Source organism: Chelonoidis abingdonii, chromosome 10 (assembly GCF_003597395.2).
Source record: "Chelonoidis abingdonii isolate Lonesome George chromosome 10, CheloAbing_2.0, whole genome shotgun sequence".
Lineage (NCBI taxonomy): Eukaryota > Metazoa > Chordata > Testudines > Testudinidae > Chelonoidis > Chelonoidis abingdonii.
Window position 1 is genome coordinate 613282 of NC_133778.1, and position 16059 is coordinate 629340.

At 43.1% G+C, this 16059-nt stretch overlaps 2 protein-coding genes across 8 annotated transcripts in view; one reads left to right on the forward strand and one right to left on the reverse strand.

Moving 5' to 3' along the window:
- LOC116819471 (ubiquitin carboxyl-terminal hydrolase 40) overlaps positions 1–8984 on the forward strand; it is a 73940-nt gene extending 64956 nt beyond the window's left edge. For all 7 annotated transcript variants that reach the window (XM_032771220.2, XM_032771221.2, XM_032771222.2 and 4 more), the window contains one exon: positions 5900–8984. In XM_032771220.2, the coding sequence (XP_032627111.2) occupies positions 5900–6008 (109 nt within the window). In that variant the 3' untranslated portion in view covers positions 6009–8984. The remainder of the gene's footprint in view (positions 1–5899) is intronic.
- A 3776-nt stretch (positions 8985–12760) lies between these two features.
- Positions 12761–16059, reverse strand: part of LOC116819473 (anterior gradient protein 3-like) — a 10721-nt gene continuing 7422 nt past the window's right edge. Inside the window, exons 6-7 of the mRNA XM_032771225.2 lie at positions 14482–14565; positions 12761–13321 (exon numbers count right to left, since the gene is read on the reverse strand). Coding sequence (XP_032627116.1) covers positions 13272–13321; positions 14482–14565 — 134 coding nt within the window. The 3' untranslated portion in view covers positions 12761–13271. The remainder of the gene's footprint in view (positions 13322–14481; positions 14566–16059) is intronic.

Consider the following 16059-nt stretch of genomic DNA (forward strand, 5'->3'; position numbering starts at 1 on the left):
ATCTCTGGACTACACTGCTGTAACAATATGGCAGCATATTGGAGCTCATGGCCCCAATATTTACCTTCAGAACTGTCCTGTTCAATACGGGAGGACTCTCCTGTTTCACCAACTTGTCCTTTGCCGAGTAGATGCTCAGAACCAGGATTAGATGATACCCTGATCAGCCCACACTGGTGGATCCAGAAGAATATTCCTCAATATCGCTGGATGAGACTGTTATCAATCTCCTTTTCTCCCCCAGACAACTACCATCAATTTCAAGAGCTTGCTACATAGGATAGCTCATGCCCTCAAAATACCATGGGAAGAGATGCAGAACAAGAAATGCTACCTATTAGACATTTTGCATTCTTCGATACTGTCCAGAGTGGCCTTACTGATCAATGAGGACATTCTGCAACCTGCATGCACTGTGTGTCAGACCCCGGCCATGTGTGTCCCCAACTGTGAAAGGGGCGGACAAAAGATACTATGTCCCACCCAAGGAGTCTGAGTTCCTGTTCTCTCATCCTCTGCCCAACTCCCTGGTGAATCAGGCTGCTAAGCAGCTTGGTAAACAACAACACCCACGCTCCACTCCAGCTGATCAAGAGGGCAAGAGGCTGGACCTTCTCGGCCAACCTCCAGTTCCGGATCTTGAACCATCTGGTGCTAATGACCTTATATGACTCCTTACACTATGGACAGATGGAAAAATTCACAGATAAGCTACCTCAACAGGATCATTTTGAATTCCAAGCTAGTCTAGAGGAAGGCACATTGGTCGTTAAGGCCATACTTCAGGCTGCAGTTGATTCAGCAGACACATCTTCATCCGTTTTGGCAACTGAAATAGTCATGAGTAAGGCTAAGATTTAGTCAGGGGTATTTTTGGTAAAAGTCATGGACAGGTCACGGGCAATAAATGTCAGAGGGGTAGCCGTGTTAGTCTGGATCTGTAAAAGCAGCAGAGAATCCTGTGGCACCTTATAGACTAACAGATGTTTTGGAGTATGAGCTTTCGTGGGTGAATATCCACTTCGTCAGATGCATGTAGTGGAAATTTCCAAGGGAAGCTATATATATGCAAGCAAGAAGCAAGCTAGAGATAACGAGGTTAGTTCAGTCAGGGAGGATGAGGCCCTGTTCTAGCAGCTGAGGTGTGAAAACCAAGGGAGGAGAAACTGGTTTTGTAGTTGGCAAGCCATTCACAGTCTTTGTTTAATCCTGAGCTGATGGTGTCAAATTTGCAGATGAACTGAAGCTCAGCAGTTTCTCTTTGAAGTCTGTCTGATTAGTGTTTTTTTGCTGGCAGGTACATGGCACACTTAAGGTCTGCTATAGTTGGCCGGGAGGTTTGAAGTGTTCTTCTACGGTTTTTGTATATATACCACCTATGTCTGATTTTTGTCCATTTATCCTTTCCTGTAGAGACTGTCAGTGGTGGTCACCGATGTACTAGCAGAGGGAGATGCTGGCATTATGTATGCAATAGGATATATACATCTGGTGGACTGTTTGCAGTGAATAACCGTGGGATCCGTGTGGCTGATCTGGTTCAGGTCCTGTGACTGGTGGCTGGTGGTAGATATGTTAGGCAGCAGTCGCATCGATGGTTTGTTGTAGGAGGTTCCTGAGCTGAGGTAGTTACTATGAGTGACGTGCAGACTTAGCCCTGGTGAAATAATATGTTTCAGGTGGCAGGTTGTCTCGTGGGTGCACAAGGATTGCCTGCATGCAATGGCCTTGATGAACAGATGTGTGGCTCTATTGTCATGTGATTGCGGTTAGATCCTGATGCTGGTTGTGAGGGGTAGATAAGCTGGGGGCTGTTGGATGGCTAGTGGAGTTCTGTTGGTTTCTTGTTCTTTGGTTTTGTCTTGCAGTAGGGGGCTTTGGTACATCATTCTGGCTGTGTTGATCTGTTTCTTTCATTTTCGTGCGGGTATTGTAGTTTATTGAATTTTGTAGGTTTGGGTCTCTGTCTGAGGGGTTCGAGCAGATCGGTTGTCTAGTGCTTGGTGTAGACAATGGATCATGTGATGTGTCCCGGGATTGGAAGCTGAGGATTGAAAGGTAGGCCTAGCGGTTCGGTTAGGTTTCATCAATGATAGGGTAGTGTTGTTTAATGTTGACATCCCTTATTTGCACCGTGGTGTTCTGAAGTGGACTCAGATAGATTGGTCAGCTGGAGATGATAGATGGGGTGAAGCTGCTGAAATCAATGGTGGAATTTTTCCAAGAGTCTCCGTTTCCTAGTGGCGTCCAGATGGATCTTATGATGTCATCAATGCTTAGCGGAGGTAGAGAGGGGCCTGCGTGACTGGAACTGAGAGTTTGAGGATAGCGTGTATCCAAGGTCAGTCTAAAAATATGGCTATTTGCTGGGTAATGCGGGTGCCCATAGCAGGGCCACTGCTATTCATGGTCTGTGACGTGTCCATGACTTTTTTACCAAAAATACCCTTGACTAAATCTCCACTTCCCGCTGCTCTGGGGGACCCCTGCTGGGCTGGGAGCCCTGCTCCAGTGCTGGGAGCCCTACTCCAGTGCTGGGAGCTGACTGCCTCCAGGCGCTGCTTCCAGGGACCGCTCTCCGGATGGTCTCTGGGAGCCCCTGAGGCCAGCTGCTTGGATGGCCCTGAAGTCAGCCATACCAGCCACTGTGGAAGATATGGAGGTCGTGGAAAATCACAGAATCCATGACTTCTGCGACTGTGTGGAATAATCGCAGCCTTAGTCATGAGGAGGGAATCCTGTTTACACTCCTCAGGTGGGCTTCAGCAGGGGAAGGGGGGCAGAGGGGCAAGGCTTCAGGTGGAAGGGGCAGGCAGGGCGCTAGGGGCTAGCTTCCCCGAGCCCGTGATTCACCCACTGCCCATGCTGTTTTGACATATCACTGCCCCATGAGTCTTCACAAAGATTTTCTCTATGGTAGCAGGTCACCTTCAGCAACAAGGAGTCTTTGTCCTCCTGTACCTAGATGACTGGCTGCTGGTGTTACGGTCCAGCAAAGAAGCTTGGGAATTGACATCCTAACTTGTTTACTCTTCCCTAAGAATGAGCATCAATGTAGTAAAATCAACTTTACACTTTATACAATTCGTAGAATTCATAAGAGCATGCATCAGTGCAGCCTTTCCCCACGCCTATCTGCCAAAAGACGGGTTCCAGCACTTACTGGATCTGATCATCTTTGGTGACTCAGTCCCTCGGTCTCAGCCAGAACTTGCCTTTCCCTCCTCGCTCACATTGCACCATGCACGGATGTCCCATCTTTGCTCATCTAAAGCTCCGCTATCTACAACTCTGGCTACAATCTACTCTCCCATGTGCCCATCCATGGACACCCTCTCACCATTCCACTGGAAGTCATCTCTTCCCTTCAATGGTGGACAAACCCTTCCTCCCGTCTTCACCGAGTGTTACAGTTATAACGGATGCATCACTCAAGGGCTGGGGCACCCGCATGAGACATCGCATGACACAAAGCACTTAGATTGCCGAAGAAGCCAGGATGCACATCAACATCCTCAAACTACGAGCAGCATGCAAGGCATGCCACACATTCTTAACAGCTGTCTGTTCTTATCATGTCCTGGCCATGTCAGACAACACCACTACAGTTTACTACATAAACAAGCAAGATGGCACATGGTCCCCAGCACTGTATGCGAAAGCTGTACACCTCTGGAAATGGCGTATGTCATAGCCTCTACTCCTAGCCACAGCCTATCTTGCAGGAACCCAGAATGTGATTGCCGATACCCTCAGCAGAAACTTTGCAACCGCCCACAAATGAGTGCTGCACGACGCTGTGGTCATGGCTGTTTTTGGCTGCTGGGGAACTCTGACCAGAGACTCTTTGCATCTCACACCAACACCAATTGAATCCAGTACTGCTCCAGGGGAAGTCTCGGTACCCACTTGTAGGGGGAACACACTGATCGTTGACTAGTTGGACTGGAACAACGGTCTTCCCTCCACTGCCACTCCTACTACTCATTTTTTGCCAACTCAGATGGGAGAGGGTGACGATCATCCTACTTGTCCCATATTGGCCTTGCCAGTTCTGGTTCCCTCTTCTTCTCTGCTTGTCAGAACATCCCGCGCTCCCACTGCCAGTGTTCCCCAGGTTACTTATGCAACACAGTGGCAAACTCAGACACCCCAATCCAAGGGCACTTCACCTGACAGCTTGTTTTTTGGATGGACGCTTCTGCGAGCACAGGACTGCTCATCAACTGTCTGTGATATTCTGTCCAGTAGCAGAAAGGATTGCCTTGTGGAGTCCTATCAGGCCAAGTGGGCTCATTTCATTGCCTGGGCCCAACATAGAGGTCGTACCCCTGAAGCTGTGGGCATCCTTGTACTATTAGACTGCTTTCTGTCTCTAAAGGCCTCGGGGTTTGCCCTCAGCTCCATCAGAGTGCACGTAGCAATCATTAATGTCTCCCGGTCTCTTGTGGAAGGGCAATCCGTCTTCACACACCCCTTGATTGCCAGATTCTGGAAGGGCCTTGTATGCAAATACCCATTTATCCAGACTTGCTCCTCAGTGCAATCTCAACCTGGTCTTCCCCTCATTAAAGAACCCCTGCTCCCTTTTGAACCTCTGGCCTCTGCTTTCTTTTTCTTCTCTTTAGGAAAGTAGCTTTCCTAGTTGCAATTACTTCTGCAAGGAGGGTTGGTGAACTGGGGGCTAGGATGGCAGATCCCCCTTTTACCACATTCTATAAAGACAAGGTTTCCTTATGCACCTACATCCCAGGTTTCTGCCAAAAGTGGTTTCCCACTTCCATGTCAACCAACCCATGTACCTACCCACTTTCCCAAACCGCACACCTCAGAGGAATGGTGGCTTCATTCCCTCAATGTCCGTAAGGCCCTGGCCTTTTACCAACAAAGGACAAAACCATTCTGGAAGTCTCACAGACTGTTGCCAGAGCAGAGAGAACTAAAGGGCAGGCCATCTCAATCCAGAGAACCTTGAAGTGGGTCTCAAGATGCATTACACTCTGCAATCAACTATCAGGATGGTCCCCACCGGGTGGATCTGGACCCATTCCACAAGAGCACAGGGATCATCGACAGCCGCGCTTCATGACGTACCCCTTGTGGACCTATGTAGGCAACCAGGTGGACTTCAGTACACACCTTTTCTTCTCATTATGCTCTAGTGCATGATTCTGCGATGGACACCTTGTTCGGTGCAGTGGTCTTCCACTTCACAGTGGGAGGAAACCATCCTCTTCTTGGGACCCTCCTTGAAACTAGGTACTGCTTGTTAATCACCCTCAGCGGAATACAATAGGGGCCATCATTTGAATGGGAGGTTTTTTACCTGTAACTGAAGGTTATTCAAGATGTGTGGCCCCTATCTGTATTCCAATCCATCCTCCTCCCCCTCCGCTGTGGATATGGTAGGTGGAGAAGGAATGAAAGATGTGGCCGGTCTACCCCGTCCTTTATCGCCTTGGGTGAAATCACGAGGCAGTGCAGGGGTGCGTGCGCAGAACAACAGACACTACCACTGTGAAAAGATCCAGTTCAGGGTGCCTGGCACATGTGAATTACCCTCAGTGGAATACAGATAGGGACCACACATCTCGACGAATCTCCAGTTACATATAAGTAACCTTCCCTTCTCCCCTAGCTTGCATTTTGTGTGACCATTCTGATTTTGTAGCATGTTATACCTTCTCTGCACATGTTGACCACCCAAGATACAGAGCAGTGGAAAATCAGCCCTTTGGTCACCTGGGGCATGCTTAAATACACAACTAGCAAGTGTGGGAGTGCAATGTCATCTTTGCCAAAGTAATAATCAGGTTCCAAAATGATTTACAGCTTCCTAGAAGTACACTGATCTTAGCATTAAGCTGTAGTGAAATATCAGTGTCTGGTTTTCTTATAGCCGACAAGCGCAGCGTTTACAGAATGATGTTTTGTCTGAGGGAAAGGTGACTGCTCAGCTTCGTAAACCAGAAGTGGCTCTTTCCATCAATGTGGGAATCTTCAGATAGCATTGGACAGGTGACTTGCTGAGTGACCCTTGCCAATGATGTACAGAATTAGAATGGAGTACCTCAACTGGACCGGCAGAGGGATGGTCTTCTCAGAAATGTCCTCCTAACTTTCTGCTGAGACAACTGGCTATAGGATTCAGGACAGCTCTGGATTTCCTGTAATCTATACTGGTGAAGTGCTTTAGCATTCCTTTATCAATGTGGAACTTACTCTCAGGCTAGATAAATGCACTTTATCAATGAGAAAATGGATTACTATAGTACATAATCTTTCAGTGACTATTTTGTAATAATCGTATATGTATTTTTATCTGACATTGCTATCCTAGACCATCACTACAAAGCTATTTTTTCATGCAGGCATGTAACTTCTAAAAGGAATTGTTTGACTCTTTTGATTTCTGAAATTATTAGATGTTAGGTTTTGTTTACATGCCTGGTTGAGAAATCTGAGCTTTATAATAGTTTAAATCAAAATTGGGTTCATGCTTCCCCACTCTCTCTCTGCAGCCATTTTGTCGATAAATTTTTTTTTGTGCAGCGCTAGTATTTCCAGCCCAGCAATAAACTGTTTGCAGCCCAACAGCAAACTAATAGTTTTCCATCTAAGCCCTGCAGAGGTAACTGATTTAAACAGTGTGTGTGACATTTCAGTACTTGCTTCCTCTGTTATGTTAAATCTTTCCATTGTGCAGCAAATCCAAACTCTACTCCTTGCCATATAATGAAGCTCTCTCTGTTAATCAGGAACATGAGCAGAAACTGATTTCAGCATTTCCTTAATCTTCGGAACAAATACACTAAACTGGCCAAAGTAAGGAGCAAATGTGTTCAAAGCCTAAAAGGGTCTGGAGAGCTGCATCTGTAAATTAGAAATATATTGTCACTGTGCTGTTTTTCTTCTCTAGATGCCTGCTCCTTTTTCATTATACACTAAGTTATTAAAAAGTTTAGGAGAGAAGGAGAGCGTTTGATGGAATACTGAACTTTTTTTTTACTCAGGAAAAGGTTGTTTTTATTTTAAGGTAACCAAATTAAATGGACCTTTGTAATTTTGCTTGACTGACTTGATAGCCCTCAATAGGTTAAAAGAAAAAAAAAAAGGCAGAAAAATGTTTCTCCTCTGGGTGTTGCACAGCTGGTTGTACATCCCCAATAATAAAAGGGGTATGTATAACTGAACCAAAATACATGGTTGCTTCTAATACCAGCTAAACACTGTGCTGTCCAAGGCTGTTATGGATTATGGTAAATAAAACATTTACTGTATTATTGTAAGACTAGTTCTTGCTTGATGATGAGACTACATCTTTCTACCAATGTGTGTCGTAACTGGGATAATTACAATTAATAAATTAATTCTCAGTATCTTTCTGTAAAATATTTTTCAGTGCTTACAATGACTAAACTTTTTTTTTTATATGTTCCCTTATAGTACATGCATCATAATTTCATTTGCGGTCAGGTTCAGTGGTTTCTTGAGAGAGAGTATTGGTGTTAATATACTGAATTAACCAAACACTGGAGCATACATCATTTGTAATAAACTGTACTTTTTAAACCTGTATTAGATGATAGGATATATATAAATTAAAAATAACCACATATCCTTAACTGAGCTACAGTTAAGTGTTCATATGCTTCAAGTTTGCCTTTCTCTGTTACAAGGCTGGAAAAACTAATTATCTGATCAGATACGCTACAAAACCTTGCAGTCATGGCTGGAAAAACCCGTGTAAACTGTTGAAAGGAGGTGTTCAAACACAATTTCTGAAAAAGAAAGTGAAATGTTTTCATTATAATTCAACTGCTGCTGCCAGAGTGACTGGATATAGTACCTGTATTGATTTAAGTACGTTACTAGATCTTGTATTGTTTATTTTATAAGTATAGTAGTCTTAGTAGTAGAAGACTTCATTATGGTGACTATTAAAACTTTGGGAGAGAAGTGGGAAGATCCTGCTATTAAGGTGAGCAGAATTTTACTGTTTTGAACAGAGCTTCAGAGTGACTGAGTCCCCCGCCTTCAGGCTCTGATTCAGCAAAACATTTCAGCATGTGAACAGTCCTAACTCACTGTGGCTGCATATGTGCTTCAAATTAAGTAGGTGGTTGGGTCCTATTTTGAATTGGGGCTTTAGTCGGGAGGTAAGGGGATATTTTAATCTCTAGTTATTTGGTTCTACTCTTTATTTGAGCCAAGTGCAGTTGAATTATGTAATGCTGTATTTATGGAAGGATTCTCTTGTAAGACTTGACAGAGGCCAGCAAAGTTGTCTCTCCCTCAAACTGACCTTGTTTTGCACAGCCTTTTTCCATTTTCCATACATTTTGTTAAGCCACACATTTTTCAGAAGACACTTCACATAATGAGTACCAAGATTCAAATTTGGTAAATAAGGAAAGAATTTGTGTGCTTGCAAGTTGTTTCATTGCATTACATTTAATTTGCTGACTTTTTTTTTTATTATTATTCTGTTCCTATATTGGAAAGGTCTATTATCCCTTCTCTTTCCATCTTCCTTTAATAAGTGAAGCTTATACTTTTCAAAGACTTGAAGCTCAGAGAAATTTAGATATAGATTAAGTACTTAAGTGGGTAGTGTAGTGTAATGTAGCAGTGATTGCACTGAACCAATATTGAGTTACTGTTTTTAATGTTGGCTTGAAAGATTTTAAGAAAAGCCCATGGAGGATCAGTCCACAGTGAGGATTTTTGTTAAAGGGAAAAATACCTTTTTTAAATTGAGTTTATGATTCCACAATTTGTCACAGTTATGTTCCAATGTGAGGAGAAGCTTTGCTCTTTATTATCCAAGTCTGCTTCAGAAACTGAACAAAGAATTGTTTATATATGTATATAACAAATGTTTCACTCATGCTTTCTTTGTAACATATCATACAGTTTAGATTGGTTACTAATTAATGAACATGGAGAAGGAATGAATGAATGGCTATCCAAAATGTCTGAAACACTGAGCTCCTATTTTAAAATGTGTTTTCAACAAGTAAAATTAAATAGCTTGGCTGAATAGGAGGTGAGATTCTGTGAAAAGAACTATTGATTTTGCTAGTTTTCTTAATGCTCTAAGAGGTATAGCATCTAGGCCTGGCTATTTTATATCATCCCAATTTTCAAACAGACTTACTTCTAGTAGAACAGTCTGCTCCACACGGCAGATCTGGGTGAAGCTCCATTGGCTTCTCTCCACTGAGTATTCCTAGCATGTTCCATTGTCTGATTGAAACTTTGTGTGTACTGGTAACTGAAACTGTTAGATTTTCCCCATCTTCAAAAAAGCCTGCTAACTTCTGACCCCATAAATCTAATTTCCCTGATATATTTATGTTATCTGTTCATTCTCTCTCTCAAAAGAAATATCCCAAATCTTCTAGAGGTCAGTGAACCTGTGAACAATAAAAAAAGGCTTTTTAAAGAATCAGTTTTAATCTTTTATCTGCCTGATCTCAGTACATCCCTGACGAGACTGCTTCTGGAGTATTATATTCAGCTCTGGACACCTCATTATGGGAAAAATGTTGGTTTTTCTTATAACTTCCTACAGTTTGCCTAAGTGATTAGGGAGCTGGTGGAACTCGCTTGTTAAATAACTAGCTTTCTGAGCTCTAATTATTTCTAAGTAATGACCAAAAAGACATTAGATTCTACACATATCTGAAGGAGGTAAACTCCAAGAGGGGAGAGGAACTAGAGTAGCACAGGGACCGATGTGTGGCAACATTGAGAGAACAAATTCGGGCTCGATTCAGAAGAAACTTCTTGGCACTATAGACAATGTGGCAGTGAAGTCCTGAACAGAGGGTGGATGGATTTTATAACAAGGATTGAATGGGTTTGGCTTCCAGTGGGCTCAGTGAGCCAGTAATTTTTGGAGGCTGCCATCATAATACTCCCCTCCTGCAAACTCGCGCCCCCTCCCCCCCCCAGCGCCCCGAGTCGCTAGGCTTTCAATTAAAATTTATTCCAGTCTTTGTTATAGCAAATACACAGTTCACAATCTGAGGATTCTTTAACATAGTGATGTCTGCCTGAGTCTGCAGACAGCCATAAAGAAGCTCAGAGATGTAAACTGCTCCCATTTACCTCCAGTGGAAAGTTGATGCTGAATCAGAACACTAATGGGATAACATGCACTTTCCCTCTGATCAAAGCAGGCAAGAAAGAAGGATGGCAATCCACCATCAGAATACATGTGAAATAAAAGGAATAATGATAATGATTCGTAGGAAGACTTGCAGCACACGAAGTGGTATCTTGTTCTGGTATCTCTTGGGTGAAGCTTTGTTTGTGGGTGGAACTTATGCAAACCACTCCTTTTTTTTCCCCCTGCATTTGACCCAGGGATTAGGTAACTTTAATTTCATGTTACCTAATCTGTGGATCCAGTGCAGAAAAAAGTAGTGGTACTCACGAGCTCCAACCACAAACAGAGCTCTACCCAAGAGTGTTCCTTCTTTTTCTGTGTGCCTTTCTCAAGGAATTTGGAACATCTCAGAAAGGAAGAGTTGCTGGGAAGACAACCTCATGCTCTCATCACTAGCGAATCTATAAACCTTTACACCATGTAGCTCTTGTTGTAAGTTTTAACTGACTCCCTCAAAAAAATTGATTTTTGTGATCATTAGGGTTTAAATACCTGGTTTTGCTAAAATTCCCTTTCTGATCGTCTAGGAGAATTTATATCAAGTGAGAATAAAAATTGGCCTCCAGCCATCATGCTTGCTTCATCACTGACACAAAAAAAAGTTTGTTTGAAATAAGTGAACATTGGTTATTCCACTGATTAACCATTTTCTGTCTGCTTTTATTCTGCTGCAGTACCCAAATCTTGGCCATTCTTTCTCCCAGCTGTTGTGAAGTTTCAACCCTTCCTTTCTATAACTGCAGCTAGATGTGACATCCATGCCCTGACCATCTCCTGTCTTCCTCCCAGCTGAAATCCTCTTCGTTACCCATCAATCTGACTGTTATCCACCTCTTGGAATCCTCCACTGCATGGAGGTAACATCTTCTCTTTGCCCTCTGTAACTCCACCTCCATCTTTGTATTCAACCTATAATTAGAGTTTTGCTCTTGACCCCCCCACTTTCCAGCAATTATGCCATCTTTGATGTCCTCTTCTGCAACTGTCTCCAGGTGGTTTTCCCCCATTAGCAGCCATGCATAGCCCACACAGCCTCTACCCTTTTGTCTTCCAATCCCTCCTTAATTCACTTCCTCTGTGATACCCAAAGGACGTGTCAGTGGTCACAGGGTGTAACCAAGTGTGTTAAATGCATTTTGTAAAAAAAAAAAAAAAAAAAAAAAAAACAAAACCTAAATGTGGCTAGTCTAAGCCAGCAAGTTACCATATGATTGTGCTGCTGAAATGTTGACCTTCCTGGTAGAAGTTTACACTCACTCATCACGTCGCACCTAAATGTAGATTGTCAGCTCTCCAGCGCAGGGACACCATCTCTGTTTGTGTGGATGCTGTAAAAAATACTTGAATAAACCTAGATCTTTATTCTCATCCCACAGCTCCCTAGAAATGCTAATGTAATTTAGAGAAGGTTCTTAATGCCAAAAAAAGGGGGGAAAAAGTTTCATTTCTAAAGAGATTTCATAGGCCTTGTGTCTTCCTCTCAGATGATGCTTATCGCAGGATCAGGTTCTGTTTTTCTTCTTGAGCATAAGTGTGGGTTTGGTCTGAAAAGTGATCATGTAAACATGACTGTGATGATTTGAGACATTTGGAATCTATTCTGCCTCTGGGATGATGAATAAAGTCATTAAAGATTCAGCAATCAGAACTTGGTCATGTGTGACCCAAAAATAATCTCTGATTTTCAGATCCTAAACTCGGGTTGCAGGACTGGTAGTTCAATTTATTTTCTTCTAGTCCAATTTTTTTAAAACCCTTTACATGGTTATTTGTTTGATATAAGCATGGCTACACTCAGAAAAGTGACTTGGAACAAGTGTGTAATGCCATGCTTGTGAGTCCCATCAAAATTGCTCCATTCATAACGATTTAATTGAAGATGCTTTTATGTCCTTTGAATGATAGTAAAGACTTTGTGTTTTTAAAAACAGGTAACGTTTCTGAGCCCTACATTAGTCATGGTGGCATTTCACAATGTAATGTGATACCTTGCTCTTACCTAGTGCTTTTTATCAGTAGCTCTCAAAGCTCTTTACAGAGGAGGTCAGCATCATTATTGCCATTTAATGGAGGGAGAAACTGAGGCACAGCAAGTGATTTTGCCCAAGGTCACCCAGTAGGCTAGTAGGTAAGGGGTAAGTACAAAATTTGGAAAAAGTATACAGTTTGCCCTTGTGTGCATTTTAATCTGTTTGGAATTACACATTTTAATTTTTGGCACACAACTGTGAGTATATTTAACCATGGCTGCCTTCTGTGTCGAGGACTTAAACAAGATGACAGGAAAAAGGTAAAGCAGACTTACAGCTTATAAAAGACTCACATGGTGGATGTGTCCAGTCAGAGTACTGGGGTGTGATTCATAACTAACTATTAGACTGTTGGATATTTATTACCAAAGAAAACACTGGTTAATCTTCTCTTGGGCCTTTCTAGCAGAAATGATCACGTGCAAAGAAGTGAAGAATTTGCAAGATTTGTTAGCAGCTTGTCATGGGAAGAAAAAACCAATAGCCCATAATTAGAGAGAAATAGTTAAAATATAGGTTTATGTTTGGGGAAAAAATTATGGAAATATATACCCTGCAAAATACAGAGCAGAAATGGATACTTAGATATTTGGTTACCATTTATTCAATAATTAAAGTAAACTGGCCCCCAAAAAACATTGTATTTGACACTTTTTAAAATATTAAGTTTGAAAGACATTGGCTTGTAAGCATGAGTAAAAACAGAATCCTGATGCTTGTCTAGTGATTTGTAAACCTGCTAACTTCCTAAATAAACAGTTACTTACAAGAAAGAAGGGTACTGTTCAGATGTTCCCCATATAGCACACAGAGTTCAGATAAGTATGACTTTGCCATAGAGTTATTTCAGAGAAGATTGAATGTATTCTAGTCTAATCCCTCAGTACCACCACTTCCTCTATATTAACCACTATGTACAGAACATTTTGAAAATGCACTAATGCCACTAAACTTCCAGATTTGTATTTTCATGTTTTCTGCACTATCAGGGTTGTCAAGCCCTGGCTTTTGCTGTGCAATCCGTCCGCTTCCCTGGCATGTGTAGATCTGGTCAGGTCCATTGTTCATAGTTCTGTGTGGAGAAGTGTCTTTGCTTGTCTCATGTTTTCAATCACTGTAGAAAACACTGGAGTTACGAAAGCACTGATGTGGTGATGCTGTGTGCATTTGTTAATGTACAGTACAGGCCATATAGCTAAATTATGTGGGAAGTAAAACTATACTATGCTTTGAATCTCCTGACTTTTTAAAATGTTTTTTTCAAATAATTACATATTTCCAGCAATTTTTAAATTGATAACTGTTCACAACCATAACTGTATCTTAGCAAAGCTTTTTTGCATGGGGATTTTTTTGCAGAAAATATTTGAAAACACCGATTTGTAAACTGGTTGTAGATTTTTTACTTTTTCTGATGGGACTGTATTTTAACTATGGATTTAGTGTGAACTCACATTTAGAGCAACACACACTTCTGTTTTAATCAGTATTTCAGTAACAGAGTTTGTAACCTTGAAACAGAGCAATTCAGTTAACATATTACTGACCTGCACAAGTGCACTGTTGCCAGTGCTTGTGATTTTTTAATCAGAGGTTTTAAAATGTTTTTTTTCTTAAAGTCCCAGCTCCTTGAGTCATGTGACTGTGACAATCTCATCTTTAATTCTACAAAATAAGTTTCTAGCCCTCATGGTTTCAGAGAAAAACTTGAAAATGATCTGCAAGGTACCGTAAAGGTTCTGAAACCAGAAGGCAGAGAACCCAAAATACAGCTTTAAAGACCTTGTGGGTTTTTTAAGGGGCAGTCTCATTATATTAACACTCAGGATTGGTAATATTGCAAGTGGGAATCCTTATCCACTTCAGTGACTTAACTGATGGAAATTTCAAACTGAGGCAATTTCAAACTAATACTTGAAGTTTGCAAAAACCTTGAGCGCAAGCAGGTCAGCTGCTGTGGCCCACAGAGTTTATCACATCTCTACAACCAGCTTCCTGAGGAAGTTTTGAGAAGTTCAGATGTTGTCAGGGAAGTTGTCAGAAATAAAAAGCTCAACTCCAGCAATAATCAAAGGCACTTATTTCCATTGAGCTCTAATGAACAAAGCAAATGTAACATTTCAAAAACAAGCTGTTTTGAGAGGCTGTTCCACTAAAATCGGTCCCTTTTCAAAAATTAAACTCTCAAATCCTTATTTCTTTATAAATACCATGTTTTGTTATAAGCTTGAGATGAAACTAAGTTTCATGTAAAATGTTGCTTATTTCACTCACAGTTTGAAATATCTGCTGGTTCATATGCATACATTCTGTTCTTATACTTTCCTGTCAGGTCGGCTCGAACTGTCATAGAGGGATCTTTAGGAGGGGAAAAGTCCAAAATGTTAGCAATGGAGGTCTTTCGGAGGGAGCAGTGCTGCTTAATTTTGCGGGGTGGGGAGAGATTCAAGCCTTTAAAAATGGTGTTCATTAGCACAGCACTCTGACGCTGTGTTCATGCCAGGGGTTTTCAGGACAAAATTGTTGGTGGCCTCCATCTGTGACACCAATACTTGTTGGTGACCGCTCTCACATTTTTTCCTAAAATACTTAATTAGCTTTAGGAAAACCAAAAAAATATGCCCACACTCACGTCCAAATGATTGTAATTTATATATTGCTAGCTAGTAAGTCTGTTGTGAAAAGAGATATTAAACCATACATGTATCACCTTTCACAGCAGAATTAATCAGCCCTAGCAAGCCTGAGGACAAATCAAGCCCTGGATGGAGGGTTGCAGGGAGGCAGTATGGGGCTGGAGGCTGAAGTCCTGCATCCAGAGCCTGGGGCCTGCCACTGCACAGCCAGGGCTGGAGCCTGAAGCCTTGCAGCCAGAGCTTGCTGCCTGCCACCTAAGGGCTGAAACCCAAAGCCAGGGAAAGTGGGGAACTCACTGGCTGCCTGCTCTTACAACCTTGTGCTCCAGGTGACTCCACAGGAGGGCAGGGGCCAACCCTGCTGCTGGCCCCAGCAACCAACACCAGGGTGGTACATCCAAGAGCCAGGGGAAGGGGACTGTATTTTGCCCTACCTCCCCTCCCATTACAGCCCAGGAAGCTGTGGCTGCAAGTAAAGCCCCTGATAGCCGCATTTGAGAAATGCTCTAGGCTAACAGCCCTGTGGATCTCAGAGCTTAGTATCTGCCTTAGAGTGGCTCTTGAACAATAGGCTGGTTAGGTGCATCTGAACTGCCCTTCTGAAATTGGTAATGACGCCAGGTAGGTGTGGCCATTAAAAAGGGTCAGTCTTTGTCCTGTTCATGCCCAGCAATCTTACATTGGGTTTCCCCTGGAACTATTGCTTATGAGGCTAGACCAGAGGGGGCCAAACTATAACCCGTGGGCCACATCCGGCCTACAGGACCCTCCCTGGCCCCTGAGCTCCTAGCCCCCAGCCCATCCCCCACAGCCTCAGCTCGCTCACTCCGCTGCTGGCGCAATGCTCTGGGCAGTGGGGCTGCGAGCTGCTGGGGCAGCGCAGCTGCAGAGCCCGGCCTGACCCAGTACTGTGTGGTAGTGATGGCAGTGTGGCCCAGCTCCAGCCAGGCGGTGCAGCTGTAGTGCCGCCAGCCTGCACTCCAGGCAGCATGGTAAGGGGGTAGGGAGCAGGGGGCTTGGATAGAGGGCAGAGGAGTTTGGGGTGGTGGTCAAGGGACGGGGGTGTGGATAGGGGTCAGGGCATTCAGAGGATGGGGTTGAATGGGGGGTTGAACAGGGGCAGGGGTCCTGGGAGGCAATCAGGAATGAGAGGAAGGGTTGGATGGGGGCAGTCAGGGGCAGGGAGTTTGGGGGTGGTCGGGACAGGTAGAAGGGG